The sequence below is a fragment of the Fusarium poae genome, chromosome 1 (assembly GCF_019609905.1).
Source record: "Fusarium poae strain DAOMC 252244 chromosome 1, whole genome shotgun sequence".
Taxonomy (NCBI): Eukaryota; Fungi; Ascomycota; class Sordariomycetes; order Hypocreales; family Nectriaceae; genus Fusarium; species Fusarium poae.
This window is the reverse complement of record NC_058399.1, coordinates 3,405,089-3,425,522: the sequence shown is the minus strand read 5'-3', so window position 1 is coordinate 3,425,522 and position 20,434 is coordinate 3,405,089. Positions and strand designations below refer to the sequence as shown.

Below are 20,434 nucleotides of genomic sequence, written 5' to 3'. Positions count from 1 at the left end.
AGGCAGTACACTATCCTTCCGTTGGACGTGCATGACGAAGTGAAGGAACTGACAGAGAACCCTCCATGAAGACTGGAGTGACATGGAGCCATGGGTACAGGGCAGTACATGACCAGGGTCTGAATTGCAGTGCTATGGAGCGTGCTGCGTGGAGCGTACGCTGAGCAATAAGGAAACATGCTGTTGGCAAGGATAACAAATGATTGCGGGAGTGGCACCATGGGAAGAAGAGTGATGGGGGAAAGACCAAAGCTTGGAGTATGAAGGACTGGGGGGGCGTGTTGGAAATGAGAGATCCGTTAACTTAGTAGGTAAGTGAGCCATCGTCTAAGGGACCTATGGTGGTCACGGCGTTGGTATGGGGCGTAGCGGGGAAAGAAAAAAGAAGCACCCATTGATAGGCTCTTTTGGAGTTGACCAGCAGTGTGTTTAGAACCCATGTCGATTGCCCTACCAGGCCATCGAGGTACCCATCCGACGGCTAGCTGACATGGGGGCATTAGTGGGAGAGAGCGCGCGCACCTAATCCACCTTGAAGGCTCCATCCAAATGGGTGGGTTCTTACTCTGTCCAAGTCAAGCGGGCCCATGGATCAATCACTCTCTAACCCAAGTGAAAGAGAGGACCGGCATTATGAGACGACAACCGACAAGTTCTGAGATTGGGCCAGAGCAGGAGCCGCACCTGGCGGGTATTTTGGATTAATTCCTGATCAGACCAGTTTTATCGAGCGATGAAAGGGTAGAGAGGCGCGACGTCAGAATTGTCAGTGACTTGTTCTGCTTCTGGCTGTTTTGGACAGAGGATTGATTGTTTTGCCTATCTGACTGCACATCAACCCTAACGATCGCCTATGCTCGCGTATGCGTCTCGTGGTCCCAAGACCGAGACACGGACATCATTGGCATTTGCTGCTGTTCTTTTATCCCAAGTATTGTGTATATTGTGTCATATCAACCTGTGTATCGTGTGTATCTGGACATTAAGTTTGGCACGCCGTGAAAAGCAAAGATACGCAAGCCATGTGTGTTATGCTTTGCAGACGGCAGTTGACTGACGTCTACGGGTTAACGGTTATCGAACGTTTCCTTGGAAGCAGAGATGCATGTATGTACAGAGGCAACAGGAGAAAGGCGGGAAGAATCCTGAGGAAGCCGTGGGATTCAGATCCTTGCGTTTCGCTTCTCTTTTCATGCTGGACGAGTGAATGGTCAACATAGACGAGAAGGAGCCATCTCCTTGGCTGTGCGGAAAACGCAACTTGTTATCCGTTCCCTTCTGAGGCCCAATCCAGATATAAGCAGTTTCGACCCAATAGATTGAGCAGAAAAGAGCGGGATCCAATTCTGCTCCCGCTTCGCCAAGAAGAATGGCATGTACAGCACCCAGGCACACTGTAGTGGCCACGCAGTCTCATCGATTCTGAATCTCAACCTACATCATCAATTCCAAGTTAGACTGGTCACGGAAATAACGCGGCCATGACACGTCCCGAGGGAGTTTGACTGGCCTGTCTACTGCCAAGAATGGTTCGTCGTGTGAGTTCTGGGTGTCTCGGCAGGCCATTCAAAACTTAAGCGATAAGATAGGTAAACGGCCCTGTGAACACAATAAATGGCGGGTCGATAGCGAATCCAGGGCCAAGGTCGCGGGCTCACGATGGGAAAGAGCGGTCCAAGAGCGGTCCAAGAGCGATCCAAGGGTCAGTAAAAAAGGACAAGACAATGGTAGTATAGAGGGGATAGGGGAGGGTGGGCGGGAGTACCCCCATCCAATGCGACCGTACAGATACAGTAGAGTAGCAGTAACAGTACTGTAAGTTACAGCGCAGGTAATGAGCGTCGTACCCATTGACCGGGGGCTCGTTCAAAGACGCGCCCGCTGATTTAGGCATGCCGTTGAATCGAATGCCGTGTTGGAATTTGTCGCGGGATGACTCGCGGAGTCCAGTGCCGTGGACATGCTGGTTGCGAAAGCAGCCATTTCGAGTCTCTGATCTAGAAGCAGGTGCATGCCAAATCGTAGACGCCTTCCGCTTTTGGCGCCAAGTAGGATGGGTTTGTCTGCACAAGCGATGCGGGAGGAACACCCTAAGTCGGGTAGGGGTACTGTGTAAGGTGCTGCTGCTGGATTAGGTTGGGCTGGGCTGGGTTGTTGACTGTAGGGCAGGTGCAATTGACGGATAGTTATCCATTCCATGATTAGACGCCATTAACAACTTAGCCAACTGATGCTGCGCTAGAAGGATGAACGATCCATGCCTCCATCCATGTCGCCTGTTCCCTAATTCCCCTAATTCCCCGCTGCCGCGCAATTGAATGGCGACAGGCTCTAGGCCCTCTATCATTCCTTCCGTTCCCTATTCTTCCCTGCCAGTGGGCGGCCGACTCTTGGCTTCCAACGTTAATCCAATATCAGCCGGGATACGTTACAGCCTTAACCCGGCAGTTTTACCACCTGCTTACTGTACCTTACTTACTCTTCAGGGCTGCTTTGGTTGACTGTGTCCGTGTTTATCATCGTCGCTTTCTCTCTTGCAACTGGGCCCCCGCTCTCAAAGATACCTACCTACAGAATGTAACACAACAACAGTCTAGGATCGCCAACGCGGATGAGTATCATTATCACGCACAGCATAGCCCCATGATCGCTTCGACTTCCTCGTCCTTTTCTTGAGAGGGGTCCCTGGCTTGCTTGCCTGCCTGCTTACTATACACATTCGCCCCCATTGGCACCTTGTCATCCAATTATCTACTCTCAGCATATACACATATCGTGTCAGTACGTACATAGGTACCTACAGTGCCGTACAGGCAGGTCGCAGGTGACAGAAATAGGCTCATGCAAGCAACCACAGGGCTGCCGTATGTTGTTATAAGCGCGAAAGTTTATAAATCAGACTTCCGTATCGGGTAATCACCGGATTTCTGTATACCCTCCATCTTTCTGTCTCTCAGCTCCGTATCATGTCACTTTTGCGTAGTGGTGAAATTCAACTCGTGGTGATTCTCCTTCCCATCGTCAACCTATAGACAGCATCACCGAGAGACCTTGGTTTGGGCTCTCGGCCGATTCTGATTTGCAGATCAACGACTTATTGCGAGCTTAATACGGTCATGGACCAGAATGACAGATCCAAAATGGCGGACTCGAGCATGCATCGGACCGATGCACCATGACAGCCCTGAGCGGGTGCAACGCTGAATTAGTAGCTCCACCTATATCCTGACAGCAGATGGTGACTTGAGCTCCTCAGGCTTGGCACACAGCTGCTCGTATAGGAGTTTTTCTGATTGGCTAAGACTTAGGAAGCGTCTAATCAACCCAATCGCCGATGTTACATCGATGACAGGCGCGCAAGGAATTGCCAACGGGAGGCGAAGCGGGGATCGTCCTGGCCCCAAGGGCGCAGTGGAACAAAAGGACATTGACGTGGATCAACAGCCTTAGCGTTTGGCCCCCGACCGTTTGGACCCAATCGGAAGAATTCACTTGAACCACAGCTTTACCCAAAGAAACACTAGGTGTGACTGTCTTCTAGGTCTATGCTGGCTGGCAAACCTCATCACGTTGCTCGTGGTTTGCAGGTTTTTGCTCGCCTTTAGCCCCCAAGCGATAATATGGCTCAAGCATCATCGAATCGAACTTGGCAGAGCTCGAGCAGTTGGTCAATCACTCGAATCCGTCTCAGTCTCACAGACCCAGCAGCAACGGTTGGTTTCTTGGTGATATTGTTCATCCTCGCTTGAAACATTGCACAGCCTCTTACGATTATACTCGCTTGCTTTGAGACGTCGCAAAAATAGCTATAGAAATGGATCCCTGCATGGTAGCTTACTCACTCATGTCAAATCTTACATGCTCATGTTGTACTTGCTCACCGTCACTATTACCGAGAATGACATGCGGGCCTCTATTGATATCATGATTCAGAATCCAAGTCTATGTAGATAGATGGTGACCAAAGTGGGATGAGCCAACACACATCACAATTTCTCCCTTTCACTGGTAAGGACTTTGTGTCAACTTGAGTTACTTTGTCGGTCGACTTTTAGTTTTTTGAAATAAGTTAACAATGCGTAGGTTCATTCTTGGATCATAAACACAACTGTCTATCTTGTCGCTGCGACATCGTTCTTTGCAAGCATCCAGCCAGTGGGGAAATATTACGTCTAAGATATCATCACTTGGTAGGGGATGTTAGCTCGACTCGTGGATTTGCATTTCTGCCAGTGTTACTAACGTATAACTTATTGGTACCAGACACACATACGTATACAAACAACCATGAGCTGTTGATTCATGCCAAGCTTCAACCAAGTTAGGGGTAACGCTAACCAGTTAGAGAGAGCTCAGCCCGTTTTGTATGCAAGAGCGTGGCACGTTGAGCATCTATCAACCGGCCCAGAATTGCTTCTTCCAATGAGCCTAATGACTTGCAAGAAACGTAGTAAAACGGCACCAACAAGAACTAGTCTTAGAGCTGCTGTGCCTGGTCTGAAGCTTGGTAGCTGTCCAGTAACTACTGTTGACAGAGCTAACAACTTACGCGCGCGGCATCCCCACCCTACCCTTCGTTTTGGCACAGGTCCAAAAGCTAAGACATCGACTCAAAGAGCCGTCAAACTAAAAGCACAAGCACACAATTTGAGGACGCCACGCATGTTTCAGACAGGCCACGGTTCCGTGACTCTATGGAAATTCCCCGGGACCAGCCCTAGGGAAATGATCAACGAAACGGCTACGATCCCTTACAGCACTAGATAGATCACACCGCGATGTCGTCTGGTCGAAACAAGTTGTCGTCTTCATCTTCTGGCTGAGCTGGGCGTTGACGCGGGCCAGAATGGGTATTCAATTGACCCGAAGCTACTACTGCAGCTCGTAGAATCGGCGTAGATTGGTTTATTTCGCTGCCTAGAGAGACGATCGATTCCCTTTCAGTATCAAAGGGCTTGTGCGTGATGTCCGAGTCCGAGGGTGGACGTAAAGACCAGCACCACAGGGCAAGGCAGACTTGACTTGAATTTGGATCTTGGAAACTGCGGTACCTTGGTATCTCGAATGCCTGGGGAGATCACGGCTTCTCCATAAGGCCGTGATTATCCCGATTCGCTGATGGCGTGTTGTCTTCAGCGTTACAAGTTTCATCGGCCAATCCTCCAATACCAAGCAATGACGAAATGAAGCTAGAGTCGATTGAAGCCAGAAGCAAGGACGTCTTTCATCTGGCCTGACTCGGCGATTTCCATCCATCCAGCAAACATCATGACAGGCTTATTAGTTAAGCTACCTGGTCTCGGCAGTGAAGGCTCGAGACGCATGCTGGCCATATGTCGAAGATCAACTAGCTCCCATTAGCAGTTGACGTTCACCTCTACTGTCAAAGCAGACCTGCAGTCCCCCTCTCAATCATTTCCAGAACAAGGGTCCTGGTCTGGTTTCACGGCCGCTATGTCCATTTACCACGCTATCATATCAGTACAGTACATTAAGATACCTACAGCCTTGGCTTCAACGGCTACTCCGGCGCCGGGGAAACTTTAGCACACACTAGGCAATATTCGTAGGAGATCTGGTTGGTAATAAACTCATATTTGACACTTAATCTGCTCTCTTTAACGTTGAATATCTGGACCTGAGTTGTTGTGGTGTAAGTGCCGGGATGGTCGTCCCTGTGAGTCGTCTACAAGGACAACCCGACGGTATGGGTATTCATGTTGCTGATCACTCAACATCCTAGTCATAACCAAACTTTCTCGGTCCCGAGCTGGCTGGGCAGAGCTTAATCCCTGAGCCTAATAACATGGTCCCAACCCCCAAACTGTGATACAACACTCAGAAATATGATGAGGTTGTTTACTTGTATCGTATGAGCTGCAAGGCAGTGTTGGTTAGTGAAACACTTGATGTGCGAATTCTCATTCGCACTATCAGAAAAGAAAGGGAAAAGGGTACGTATTATGAACAGTTGTTGCCAAGAGCACTGACACCGATTCGTTTTCGTGCATGTAAGCGAAATATGTCGACCTCTTAGCCTGTCCGGGACTTTGGTAGGACGTCTTTCTTGTCCACGCCTTACGTACAGCGCGTTTTATTGTTCTCAAGTCTGTGTGTCTGGTACGAATGCCGGGTCTCCATAACATGACTTGAGGCTGGGTAGATTCTGAGTTACCGATCCAGTCTACAAGGTCTATTACACGTGTGTTATCGACCTCCACCCGAGGAACACTTGGGTAACACTCAAACAGTCAGTGTACAAAACCTGGAATGACCATGCTTGTTGACACTGCCACTTGCAGCCCTAACTAATGTCAATCTAATGTCAGGGCAACTTGTCCAAAGAACCATGGTCCGGCTCCTCTAGGATCGAATCCATGCGTCAAAGCAATCTTGAAAGATCTTGGCGGATATTTGCGGTAGTCGTTTTGTTATCATGACGACCATAGCGTTGCCCTATCGATCTACACTTGAAATTTTGAAACTGTTGATGGGACGAAAAGAGCAAAAGCCATGTTCAAGGGGACAAGACGGAGCTTAAAATGATCCATCAAATTTGATCCATGGTGACCGCATGAACCGTAAGGAGCTTGGATCTTAAACTCTAGATGAAAGGTCTACTATACTAACAGTCTATCATAGAAAATTCCGATCGATCAACGTCAAGAGTCCATGTTCTCCCATGGTATTGGATCTTCATTTTGCCACTGAGTCCAACAAGGTGATGCGCATACAAGAGCGTCTTTGATAGCTATCTGATGCCATTGTGGCAAGCCGCTAGCTCAACGACTACGGCAAAGGAGTCTCGGTATTCGTTCCGGACCTGCCCGTCACTACTCTAGTGTTCCTTTACCGTCTTAAGCCCCTATTGCTGTTCCTTTACCCATATCCGCGGTACTGTGCAGTGCGAATGGTGAGGGGTGGACCGAGGAGAACCACCAACACGAATCCTTCGTGCGTTTCTTGCTTCTAGTGGCCGCATCTTTGTTTTTTTCCACGTGCGCTATATCAGGTCTCGACTCTCAACGGTGCCTTGGTTGAGGAGTCAAAGTGGGCAACTCCTGTGGTGAGGCCATGCAGTATCCCAGTGAGTTAGATGCAGAACCAAGGGGAGAAGGAGGGGGGCCAAGAGTTGAAGACTTTAACCTGTCTACTGATGCTAATCTTTTCTCGAATACGTGTGGCCCCCTCGGCGGTTAACTCGTCGAACCAGAGTTGATTCTTCTAAGCAGGGGCAGAGCTATTTATTACGGGGGTGGCTGTGAGCCTGCTCCTTTGCACAGGATGATGGGGTGGTGCCTTCTGGGGGTCTATGCCTCTTCGAGGCTGTGTACGGTATCAGGATCATTGCGAAGGATCAGGATCAGACGGATGATTCCGCTCACAGTCACGTCAAGTAAGCGGAGATTTTGGTACTTGGATCATTTCTACTTGATACGCCTAAATTGGTCAAATGTCGGCAAGTTTTTGGATGATAAGGCTGTATTATGCTCACTCCTCATCGACATACTCAAAGGTTTATGACAGTAACCGAAGTTCAGATGAGCTTGAAACACTCTCTTTACATGATTCAAGCTGTATATCCGTACTTGACTCAGTTGTGCCACGAGACTGGAAGGCTGCAGATGTATCGAACGCGGTGATATTTCTCAAGCCTCATCTCAGCTCATAAATCAAGGGATTATTCACATAGTATATACAAGCAATATAAAGTCCCTTGCTCTCCATTCTAACAACTCATATCTTAGCTAGAGCTTATCCGAGCGGACTCGATAAGATGGGTCTTTGAGAAGAAAGTTTAGTCTTACCTAGGTATCTAGTCTACCAGGTAGTTATTGATAGTTCGTTTGGTGTTGATAGTAAGTATAGGGTAGTTTCAACACTTGGGATCATTCTGATCAATCGAATATACATATAAATGTTTATCTTTTCCTTTTTGTTTTTTAGATAATTCCCTCTTTTTACTATATTCATGTTCAGTGTAATTAATCATATAGTAATGCAGTATTTTTGTGTTGATCTTTGTCTCAATTCTTCTTCTTCATCTTTGTCATGTAGAGCTTTGTCCAAGTACACGCACATGACGATGACTAGACGTCCGCGATAGAAAATACTCACACACCGGCACAAAGGAATAGACAGCACAAGCACAAACTCGTGATCATAGGTAAAAAGTTCAACTACTATTCTCTGGTAATACAAACAATTCGCATCGTCATTTACAGTCACGAGGTCATGATATCAAACACTAGATCACCAAAGCCATGTCCCCTTATGTAATCCAATAAGAGCCCGGCACGAGATCTGGGTCATCTGTAGCCTAAGAACCAACCACCTGTCGTCATTGCATTCACCTACGATACAACATAAGCCTGGTTAATCAATAACTCCCCGCCGACGCGTGAAAAAAAAGAAGAAGAAGAAGAGAGACAGCGACTCATTCACACAAAAAGCGGAAAATCAAATCTGTCCTCTATTCTTTACTTCACGGAGAACACAGTTTTCTTTACTCGATCAGAGCAGAACATAACACTCGGACGAAGCTGGTTGGGTTATTTGCGACGTTAAAACTGTACAGTGGTCGCCAGGCAGCGACCGTTTCTGTCATTATTTAAACAAGAAGAAGCGAGAATACGACGTCGAACCGAAGGGGGAGACGAAAAAAAAAAACACAAAAAACAGACAGAAACTACCACGAGCAAATAACTTGGTTCATCTCGTTACATACCAGACAAAAGTCTCATTCTGCGATAAAGCATACCTACCAATTCTTACTCATAACTGCCGCCGCACGAAAACCTACCGACTACCCCCCCTTGTCAATAACGACCCCGCGATACATCATCAACCATGTCAGCCTTCATCGTCAAGCTCTGGGAAGACATCTTCACCCCGGGCCCAACACCTACAATCCTCAAGGCCGCCAACGCCTCCTTCGCCGCCCTGCAAACCGTCCTCTTCTGCCTCTTACTGGCTACCTACAACATCCACTGCGTCATCCTCTCCATTCTATGCGGCGGTCTGTGGTGGAGCGTGAATTGGTTCGCTGCAGAGCTGGCCATCGCCCAGCGCGAGCAACGCGCAAAGGAGGAGAAGGAGAAGCAGGAGCAGCTGGCCAAGGAAGCCTCAGGAAATGATGACAACGACGACACTGAAACAGAAGTCGAGACGCCGGCCCCGAATAAGGCACCTCCCGTGGTTTCCGACGTCGCTGCTGCTGGACTCGAGCCCATCGAGTCAAAGGGTGAGGTGAAGCAGCGTGGTGGTACGGCAGGGACACAGTCGAGCGTTAGCACCGAGGATGAGTGGGAGAAGGTCTCCGAGGCCGAGAACGAGAAGGATAAATAGAAGAGGGTGCACGCACTCGTTGAAGTACATGGTGATATCTTTTCGACTCTATTGTGACAGTTTCGAGGTTTTAGCGGCAGAGGAGTAGGAGGCAGCATTTGAGTTATTAAGGATACCCCCTGCGATATCTTTTCTTCGTGACTTATATACGAACAGCATCGCCGCAATTTCAACGTGTGAATCCCAATCAGAAGGCCTTTCAAGCTGATATTATGTGATCCATATCGTCATTTCTAGATCTTCTAGATAGAATCAAGCATCCGATCCTGTTCATGTCCTCATATAATCCAAAATCTATATTCGCCCTAACTTACGCCAACACCATTGCCATATCCAAACCAGAATATAAACAGACAAGATTGATAATACAAGACAAATCCTTAGTCCAAAACATTACATAACCTTCAGCTTTCGGGTTACGTATGCCGCAACTACACTACTCATGGCTCCAATGAACAAACACACCGCAATTGCATTTGGACCATCGGGTTCAGGTTGCTTCTTGGTATCGCCCGCTAGCTCAGGACTCTTACCAGGCTCAAGGATTGCAAAAACAATGGTCGAGATGAATGTGCCTACAAACTGCGGGAGGGTGGTGTAGATGTTAAGGATACCGAAGTAGATGCCCGACAGCTCGCCCGTGGAGGCTGTAGAAGGTAGGTCGACTTCTGAACCATGATCCAAGTGTAAAGGTGCATCGTTATGGCTGATCTCGGAAAGCTCGATATCTGGCTCATCTGAGATACGTCGATAGGTACCATCCGCACCCGTCTCCCCGCTCATCTTGTTGACCTCAACGCCGAGAAAGGCACTTGGAGCCCACATGGCCAATGTCCACGGTCTAAATACTTCTGTCAATAACACTCACAGGTTTCGGAGATCGGCCAAACGTACATGCCACAAAGACACACCAAAACCGTTGCAAACCGGAAGCTAGTTGCAAAAGGCGCCAAGGCCATGGATGCGGCAAACATCAGGTGCCCAAATACCCAAGCTGTTAAGAGATCAGGCTTCAACTTGTTGAAGCGAGTCAAGAGGCCTGCAATGGCTTGAGGAGGTCGATGAGTAAATGCATTGTCCTCAGGTGATTGAACCAGCATGGGCAAAATCCAAGCACCCGCGAATGTGATCAAAGAGTACATGACCAGTGCAGTACTTCCTATGCGGCCAATCGCACCCAGAGTATCCTCGGATTTTCTGGCATCGGCAGGCACATCGTAGCGAAAGTACGTCTCGCCCACCCATGTGGTGCTGTAGAACAGAAATGGAAACCAACCGATCCAAGCCCAGAACTGTGCCCAGCAGATGGCCTGTATGCGAGGGGGTAAGTTGAGCAACGTCGACCAGATCTGGCGAAAGACTTTAAAACGGCCCTCGTGTTTGGCAGGTTTTGAGGTTAACAGCACACGTTCTGTAACAGCCCAGCACGTGAGCGCCGTTGAGCCCAGAAGAGCAACCGTTGAGATGACGGTAAGCTGCTTGAACTGTGTATCGCCCAGTGTTTTCCCAAAGATGCTTACAAGATCAACCGCCCCAGCCCCATACGCAATCATATGGCCAATGGAGGACATGCGGCTTGCTGTGGAAACCTATGTTAACTTTACACACAATCCAAACCAAGACTCATGGACTTACACCAAGCTGCGCCCGATTGTTGCTTCTCAATCGGTAGAGTATCCACGATAAGACTCTTTGAACATGACATTACTAGAGTTGTGTTAGTTTCGAGCCTCCACTCTTACGAAATCGAACCGTACCAGCATTGATGGCAAAATCGACAACATAGATGGCTAACACAGCCAGTACTATCGTGGGTCGCTTCGCAGCCTCTTCATCAGTTATGAAGTAACCGATGATTTCACGCGTAAAACCTAAAATTAAGAGGCTGATAGCAACAATAATGGAACCAATAACCATCAGCGGTCTTCGACGTCCCCATTTAGACTTGCTTTCGTCCGCAATGACGCCCACAACAGGCTGAACTACAAGACCCGACAATGGACCAGCAATCCATACCAGCGAAGTATTGCTTTTGGTTAGTCCAAGGTTGAGAAGATACGGCGTGCAATCTGATGGACTTTTAGTAACACAGATCGTGATATCATGCCATAATTGAACACATACAAGTCATTTCAATACCCCAAGTGAAACTAATTTTGTGGTGTTAATACTAGTGTAAAGTCGACTCGCAGCGTAAACGTACGTTATGCCAATGGTGACGAAACTCAATAGAATCATGCGCACTGCTTCAGAGTTGCCCCTAATAGCAGGCTGTCCTGACCAGCTGGCCATGTTGGACGGATTGCGCTCTTGATGTAAATGGCTATAGCTGTCTGCGCTGGCCCGTTCGGAGCTGTTATGCTCGGAGGACTCTCGTTGAGGATGGCCGCCGTGAGCCTCAGCACTCGTCGAAGAGGGAGTTTGGATAGGCGACGAAGGACCTCGAGAGGAGTATGGTGCGTCAATGGATATGGCAGAAGCCGAAGGAGATATCGAAGGTGTCGGTAGAGGCGAAACAGAAGATGAGGGTGAAGTGGAGCGGACACCGGGCACGGATGGGACGACGAGTCGAGTATTAGACTGGGTATGAGAAATGGATGGATTCTGGTGATGCTGTTGATGCTGTGAATATATTCCTGAGTCTGTATCCTGCTGATTGTTAAGTTGAGATTGAAGCACAGTCTCGCTACGGTTGGGGTCGCGGAAATTAAACTGCGGCTGTTCTGGTTGAAGTTCCTGATGACGACGATGATGCTGTCGTTGCTGTTGCGGATACTCGCGATCGATTGCCTGCTCTTCTAGCGAGCTTGTCGCGGGCATGGCGTGTAATGTGGGTCATGGAACGCAGGGAATGCTCTACCTGAATGCGAAGCTTTCTGTTCTGCCAGGGGTACAAGTCAAGCGAGAGACTTGGCAGTATCTGCAAGTGATAAAGGAAACATGCCCGAGTTAAATGCAGACAGAGCACATAAAAGGAGGAAAAGTCAGTCTTGGGGTTCACAGTCGATGCGCACTAACAGAGGGAGTAAGCAGTCCATCATACTGTCTTCTTTCTATTCTAGGTAGGGTCAACTAACTGCCTACTGCAAGGGCGGGGGATCGATGCCCGGAAGCTTGGATGGGGCAGTCCATGGGTTAAAATGGAGCCCGACCTCCCCCCTAGCTTTACCTGGAGCTTAGGTAGTTAGTGCAAAGTCACATGTTAGCGTTCCATGCATATCAAATATCTGAGTATCGTTTGTATGGATGGTTTTGAACAAATCATTTTGAAAAGACACCCACAAACCGTTTAACTTAATCGAAATCAATCATTAATCATCGCATCGTGTTTTTACTGTCCACTACAAATGAGGCTTGGCAACGTTTAGTTTAGTCATGTATTCCTGGTATTTCATTCGATAATCAACGAATCTTTCCCAAGTCTCCTCTACTAACACAAGCAGCAAAACATTCGTAGCAGTGCGAGCCCTGCCCGCATAACTTCCCCTTTATTCCTGCATCCCCTGAAATCTTACATACGCTGTTGGTATTTTGTTCTGAACGCCGGGCTCCCCCTTTGAATTTGAAATAACCGTCCTCAAGCCGTGCCTCTCTTTCCACCACGCATGGCTCCGACCTTCCCCCCTAGGACAATGAGAAAAGCTGATACAAAATTACAAGTCCAAACAAATGAAAACTGAATCGATTAACACATGGCCAAATGTCAAGTTCCAGAATAAACGGAAGCCAACATCAAAGGAAAGCAAGAAAGAAAATCCATGAAAGGGAAAGGCTGAAGATGTAGGCGAACGGGGATAGCTTTCATAACCGAATTGTCCTCTTTTTTTGGTTGCAGGTCCGAATCGCGTATCAGTGGAATAAACGCCCAAGCTCCGATCTTTAATCCTGGTATTGGTTTGATGCGTTACATAGTTTAATCGTCGAAAAGTGAAGTGGCGGGGCCAGCGTTCCGTCGTGAGGCTTTGGTGACTGTAGTTATGAATCAGCGAGCCTTGCAAAGTGCTTAGACCAGATCCATCCGACTCGGTCGTCTGGATCGTCCTGGTTTTTAGCCAGCCACAGCTCTCCTTTCTCGCCGAGTACATCGAAGATCTAGACAAGGAGTCAGCCTCTGAGCATCGAGCTTTATATGTTAAGCATTTTTACTTACCTCGCCAGCTTGATATATCAAATACGGGTAGCCAGCTTCGTGCTTTGTCGTAGCAATATTGAACTCAAAAAGCGATGCAGCCAGCCAGAGTACATTATACCCATCGTTATCTACAGGCCCACGCTCTCTAGAGGAGGCTCGGGATGATCGAGTACTGTCCTCCGGCCCATCAGCTGGTGGCAATGCTGAGTGGAAAAGCCCAGAGAACCGCCGGCTCTCCTGAGATTGAGACTGATTGTGAGAGCTATAGGTGGTTTGCGAGTCTCGAAGTTGCTGTGTAGATGATTCCGAACTCTGTCGTGGAACTCCACCAGAATCGAAGCTCCGTCCTGTGCTTGGCCTTGTTGAGGCAGCGAAAGATCGTGCACTGCCTGCGAGCTCTGGGGATATAGGAGATGCCGTGCCTTGCTGGTGGTTGCTGATACCCGCATAGTGGTCGCGGTAGTAGTAGTGGTGTGGGCTGGGAATATTTCCTGCCGAAATCACAGTCGGCGACGCCGAATAAGAGCCACTGTGACGCTTCGTAAAGTCTGTAGTTGTAACACCTGGTACCTTCTCGCTGCTCACTGAAAGGCCTCGACCTCGTGAACCACTCTCAGATGGACGCGATCGCATCATGAGAGATGATGACTCATCGGTACTCCGCGTAGTCGACTGGGAAACCCGACCTCGGTACATGGGATTGAGAATACCGATGTTGGATAGCTGTTCTTGAGCGTAAGGAAAGTCCCGGTTGAAGGTCGCCACGACTTCCTTAAGATCTGGCGTGTCGGGACAGTCACCCAATACAACTTTCATCTTGTCCTTCCAAATGCCATACCAAGTCGTTTGGATGTTGACGAAATTGCCCAGACAAATGTGGCCCACCTTTTCAGTTAAACAAGATAATTTTGGAAGCTCTTTCTTGAGGGTGTCATTCAGAGCCTCGTACTGCTCAACCTGTTCTTTGAGTTTTGCATCGATACTCTTGCCTGCGCGCTTTAGTTGCTCATATCGTTCAAAGTCTATGCGGCGTTTCTGGCGCTTCTTCATTGCCAATGATGGATTGCCGTAAGCCTTGATGACATGTTCAAACGGCTCAATGACACTTTTTCGAACTTGAGCCAACTATTACTCGTGAGTACAGGTGCAGCAACAGATTCCCATAGGATTTACTTACGTGATCCTCAAGTGCGACCTTTTCGAGATCTCGTATAGAGATATTGAACTGAACCCACTTGCTTTCGAGCTCAGGATAGTTCCCTGGCTGAAGCCGCATGACCAACTCGATGGAGGAGAGGTATTGCAAGAATTCATGCACATACGCTGACACCTGCCTGGTATAGAACTCGACATCTCTAAGAACGACTTGTAGACGTAGATAATCATCGCTGAATTTCTCATTCAGCTTTTGATACTCAGTGTCGTCGGTCTGGCGAGCACCCGACGCTTGAAGTTTATCGACTCTTTTGCCGAACGCTCGTGCAAAGCCTGCTTTGACATCGGATTCCTTTCGTTTCCTACCTACGATCTGACCCACCAGTTCAAAGTTCTTTTTCGTCTTGTTGATTTCGATGATGGCTTCTTCGATAAGGTTTTTGGCTTCAGTAAGACTTTGATGATCAGGATGGTCCACAGGGGTATGGTGCAGCAATGACCCAATGAGGTTGGGGTATTTAGTAATTCGCTGCATCGGCTTGATCAAGAGAGAGTCCAGATCCCAGGCAGCTGTCAAGTCTTTTGCAACTTCATTGCATTCGTTGAGCCACACCTTGACCGTGGGGTCCATTTGTATGTCGATGAGTCGCTTTGCTGCTCCATCGCTGTTCCTCAAGAAGCCTTCGTGCGCCAATTTCATACTCTCCATGTTGGCTTTGAAAATAGGCCCAATGAGGACAGAACGATCCTTGGAATCATCGACATCAGCAGGATTGAACTGCGACGGCTCTGACATGATGGAGCCTTCTCTGGCAAGCGCCGACCGCCGTCCCTGCATGGTATACACTGCGAGTACCGCCTCCTTGATCTGAGCAAAAAAGGCCGTGTGGAATGTGATTATTTCGTCCGTGTTTCGGAAGATAAGCTTCACAGTGTTACCGTCGAGTTTGGGACAAGCTTCTGCCGTTCCTTTGTAGATCTCTTCTACAATGTTCATATCGCGCACGAAAACCGCCTCTGTATCGACAAGTTCTTTCAAAATATTGCGACGTTGTGTAAGCCGTTGTTTCACTTGATCTGTCATGCCCTGTTTATCATATGTCTCCGAGGCTGCATCTCCGTTCAGCGTGGTTGCATCGGCAAAATACTGATTGCTTGCTGACAAGGAGGTATTGTCCATCGACTGAGGCGTTGTCATCATGGGGATGTAATCTTCTGATCCTCGTTCCGAACTGACAAATGTGCTTCCACTTTGCGACTGTTCATAATAGACACCGGATGCCCGTTGTGAATTACACGTAGAGCCAGCTGCTGAAGCTGGGATGGGAGGAGGCTCGTGATTGGGTGATGGGAAATACGAGAAGCTTTTGCTAGCTCTGTTGGAGAGGTATGGAATTGAAAAACCATCTCCAGTGTCTAATTCAGGGAGCTGGTGGCTGGGGTATGGTGGCCGAGTCGAATCAACAGAAGGGCGGGGTTCTGGCTGGCTGTTGCGAACCTCAACGGGTCGATTGATAGGCCGGCTGTTTCTGTGAATGGATGTCGTTTCGAAAATCGTGACATGACCATGGTCTCCAGTGTCATTTTCATCATCGATGTCGGTAAATACTGATGAGCGCACCGCAGGCGACACATCTCCACTGTTGACAGAAAAATCGGTCCACGTCGACTGCTGACTCGTTCGGTTCGGCGCAGATAAGGTCGGTACCATGAGATTCGTCGTCGAGTCGGGACGCTGGTGCTCATCAAAATTATATTGACGATCGTTATTAGTGTCGATAGATTCACAGGTGGAGGCTCGGTGTGACGAGACTCGATCGTCAGATGGCGCCTCTGACCTACATTCCTTCCTGCTTTCATCATCCATGTCTTCGGTGCAACAGTCGGTAACAGCATCATCGTCACGAGATTGGTGGTATCTTCGCTGAAGTTCACCAAATTCTGATTCTGACTGACAATCCGATTCATAATCAGGTTCGATCCTTGGGAAAGGAATCGTCTGTCGGGGCTCGTCAGCCGGCTGTGGATCATCACTGGGCGGCAGAACAGTTATTGTGGTTTCGCAGGGAGATTCAGTATTTTGGCGACCATCGTCTTCAAGGCTGGCGCCGAATGAACCAGGAATTGCAAAGTCGTCAGCAACATGCTGCCTGGATGAGGAAACATCACTCGTGTGAAGCGTCACAGATGTGGATTTGGGCCGAACCGGTGAATCAGGATCATCCTCGAAAGGGTAGTGATACTCTGCCCGTGGAGGAGACGCAGACCTCTGGGCCTGCGGACTAGGCGGCTTAATGATCGTGATAGGAACTTCAAGTGGCGTTTGGGTAGACCTCGGAGGAGTGGACTGAGGTTCATTATCGAACTCTGTTATCTCTGATGTTGCAGATACTGCACTCATAGGTCGCTCTGATACATCATCGATAGGGGGACTGAGCGCAGGAAAGCTGCCGGGAACCCCAAGAGTGGGAGAATCGAAGGCTTTGAGTAGTGGCTCAGCAAGAGGCGTTGCCTGAGAGCTGGTAGATAGCATCAGGGAAGCAGGCGGAAGCGACATTGCAATGTCCACAGGACTCATTGTTGGATCGTCAATGAACGGCGTGGGCTCTCGGAGCGGATCTGCAGGAATCTGGCCATACGATGCATCATATCCATCTGAGAAAACTGGGCCATCTTGATGGTCGATCGCATCCAACGCGTTTTGAACTTGAATAGCATGGGGAATCTCCGGGCCCAAGATAGGTTCTCGAACAGCTGCTCCTGGTATTGGCAGGTGGCTCTCTGGAAGAGGTGGGACTGGGGGAATATCAGAGGTGTCTTGCAAGTCTGCACCACCTGATTCTGAAGTCATGGATGGCGAATGGGCGAGAGACGAGGTAGCGGCACCGGCGTTGGCGACCTTTGCCTCGGCGGCAGCTTCCATGTCCCTTCGCTTTCGATCTGCCGCTTTTTGTCTCGCCTCCAGAACCTGACTCTCGCGGATGGACTTGGTATAAGCCAGTCGTATATGTTCTCGTCGTTGTTCGAAATCGATTGGCCCTATAGCTATCTTTCCACGTCGTGATGATGGCTCGGCAATCCTAGATGGCGGAGCAGAGCCTGGATTTGGTGACCTGGCCCTTTCTATTGCCCTCATCCGAGAGCTTGCCGTCGTGGCTACAGAGACAGGTTGACGAGGTCGAGAACTCCTAAGTGGAGGTGAGAGCTTTGGAGGAGGTGCGATGATATTGGCTTGAAGACGGTTATTATTCGTTGGTGTGACAAGGTTTCGAGGTGCGGCCTTTCGAGTGGCACCGCTTTGGGTTGGTGTCTTGGCTCTTGTTGGAGTTTTCGCCCTTGATGAAGTTGGTGTCTTCGCCCTTGATGAAGTTGGTGTCTTCGCCCTTGTTGTAGTGGTAGGGGTCTCTGCCCTTGATGCACGGCCATTAACCTGTGGTCTTTTTAGATTAGGAGAATTGGAACGTGTCGACGGGGCCGAGTCGCTTGAATTATTCAGCTTCTTGACAGAACGTGGGAGTTTAGAGGCAGATCCAGTTCCAGCTCCAGCTGTATTAGTGATGGTAGGCTTTCGAGATGGCGTTTTGCGGGATGCTGGAGGCATTGCAGGCGACTTGGGTATGTCGCTATGTGACCGTGTGTGGCCTTTTTGACGAGGAGCTTGAGCCGGTTCGCCGTTGCTATCATCGCCGTTGAGGCTACGGTACCAGATGTCCGGGGATGTAAGGTCGGCCACATCTGGTGGGTCAGATAGGCTTCTTTGATGGCTGAACGGATTGTACAAGCTCGATTCAGACGTCCTCCTTGGGCGGACACCCTCAATGCCATAACCAAGAGCTGAAAAATTGTGCTGGTCGGGAAGAATTTCGCCGAACAATAGGCCTTGCGAACGCGAAGGCGTAGGGGCGATGGAAGACGAAGTCGGTTGTTGTGGTGGAGACTCGGGTGCCAAGTTGGAAGAAGACTTGGAGGCATTTGAATTCCCGCTAACCGCATTTCGGGGTTTCCCTATACGACTTGCGAAAGATTGGGAATTACTTGACACTTGGTCCTCGGCTACATATCTTGATCTCTGAGAACGGGCTGAAGAGGATGTTGTTTGCTTGCTGAAATTGCTGCTGCCATCACGTAACGAGGAATAACCCGTTCCACCATTTCGCGGTTGTAGGCTGGCACCGCCGTCATGCCTAGTCTTAGCTGCAGCTCCCATGTGCGCTGGAGCACGGGGGATCGAGGATGGTGTAGTACCGTTTTGGTCGAACCGCTTCTTCAAATCTCTCACGCTGGGGTGAGTTGCTGTAGGTTTATACCCCGGAAGGGCAGGTCTGTTGTCGACAGGATTTGACGCCGAACGCATGTTTTCATGTGTTTTGGAAATGACAGGATGTTTTGGCGTAGAGCCATTACCGTTGGAGCGCAACGACGGACGCTGGGCCGCAGCAGCCACAGAAGAAGACTCTGTATTATTTTGGTTTGTTTCCCGATAGCTCTTGTAGAAATCGTCGGGATTTACGGGGTCGAAAGCATGATGGGCACCCGCGGGAAGGGAGTTGTGGTCGTCGGCGTGAGGCACAGGAGCGTGGGAGTAGATGTTGTGGTCGAAATGGGATGCAGGAGCAGCGGGATGAGAAGAGTCTGGGAGGTGATGACGGTGGCTGTTCGGCACCTGATCGTAAAGGTAGGCTTGGGGTATAGAATCGGTATCGCAGTCGATGCGGCGGTCGTAGTCGTGATCGTGAGAATGTTGGTGACTGTGGTGAGGCTCGAGATTGGGGGTTCGAAAGTTGGAGTCTAAGTCCTGTCTGTCGGCTTGGAGGCCCGCGTGAAGGGCCATATCCATGTCGTGGTCCATGGTGGCCTGAGCATCGGTCAGGCTCGTCGAGCGGAACGACTGGTCGAGGGACTATAGACCCATGCAGCGAGCATCGATGCGTTGGCGTTTAAAGGGTGCGGGCGTTGGCGAGAGGCACACTCGATAGGTGTGGAAAGCGTGCTGCGGTGCGGTGCGGTGCGGTGCGGTGCGGTGCAGTGCTATGCTGTAGTCTAGATAGAGAATGTAGAGACTAACTAATCACCAGGGGTGGAAGAATGTCAATGGCTTTCACAGGTTCAGGACTGCGGGAGCCATCCGTGGACGAGTGAGCTTTGAGCTTTGGGGGACAAGATGGGGCGCCCGGTCCCTGGTCTGAATGTTAGGTTAGGGGACGGGAGGGAGTGGGCACTGTCTGTTGGAATCAACCGTTCCGAGTCGTTGCAACTGCACTGCGTACGGACTTTTGAGGATGGATGCAACGGTGACGGAGGTGCTTAGGAGATAGTGAGCTGCAATGCAGGCTTTACAGGGAAATGAGGAGCGGATGAAGCTGCATGTATGTGCGTTCAGATGAGAGGATAATTATCTGACAGCTGTAGCCTCCACTGAAGATGCAATGGACCAGACAACAAATGGAACAGAACAGAATAGAGCACAGAGCTCAGGGCACAATAGCCAGCACAGAGCGAGCGGGTCGTATTGAGGCTCGAGTGTGGATGATCCCTGGACAGGGAGAAATAGGGGTCTAATGGATGGAATTGCTTCACAAGAAGAAGGTACTAAGGCAAAAAATCACACGAGAAGAAAGACGAGACGAGATGGCAGAACGAGGATATTGCTAAAGACAGCAAGAACAAAGTTGGGAAACAAAAACCAGTGAATTTTGGTGCAGGGATCGGAAGAAGAAAAACTGGGATATCTCGAGAGGTACAAAACAGTTGGCGGTCGAGAGCAGGCAGCTACAGCACCTGCTAAAACTCTAGCGTTGC

At 49.3% G+C, this 20,434-nt stretch overlaps 3 protein-coding genes across 3 annotated transcripts; 1 reads left to right on the top strand and 2 right to left on the bottom strand.

Annotated features, from left to right (window-relative positions):
* Positions 1 to 8,850: 8,850 nt before the first annotated feature.
* Positions 8,851 to 9,348, top strand: FPOAC1_001132 (uncharacterized protein; the record flags this gene model as incomplete). Its single annotated transcript, XM_044845738.1, has 1 exon — positions 8,851 to 9,348. The coding sequence occupies one exon, from the start codon at positions 8,851 to 8,853 to the stop codon at positions 9,346 to 9,348; it is 498 nt and encodes a 165-aa protein (XP_044711654.1).
* Positions 9,349 to 9,741: 393 nt separating this feature from the next.
* On the bottom strand, positions 9,742 to 12,168 carry FPOAC1_001131 (uncharacterized protein; the record flags this gene model as incomplete). Its single annotated transcript, XM_044845737.1, has 6 exons — positions 9,742 to 10,189; positions 10,243 to 10,927; positions 10,984 to 11,055; positions 11,106 to 11,417; positions 11,473 to 11,498; positions 11,552 to 12,168. 6 exons carry the CDS (start codon positions 12,166 to 12,168, stop codon positions 9,742 to 9,744), a joined length of 2,160 nt encoding a protein of 719 aa, XP_044711653.1.
* Positions 12,169 to 13,323: 1,155 nt separating this feature from the next.
* Positions 13,324 to 19,484, bottom strand: FPOAC1_001130 (uncharacterized protein; the record flags this gene model as incomplete). Its single annotated transcript, XM_044845736.1, has 3 exons — positions 13,324 to 13,440; positions 13,499 to 14,605; positions 14,658 to 19,484. The coding sequence occupies 3 exons, from the start codon at positions 19,482 to 19,484 to the stop codon at positions 13,324 to 13,326; spliced, it is 6,051 nt and encodes a 2,016-aa protein (XP_044711652.1).
* Positions 19,485 to 20,434: the final 950 nt, after the last annotated feature.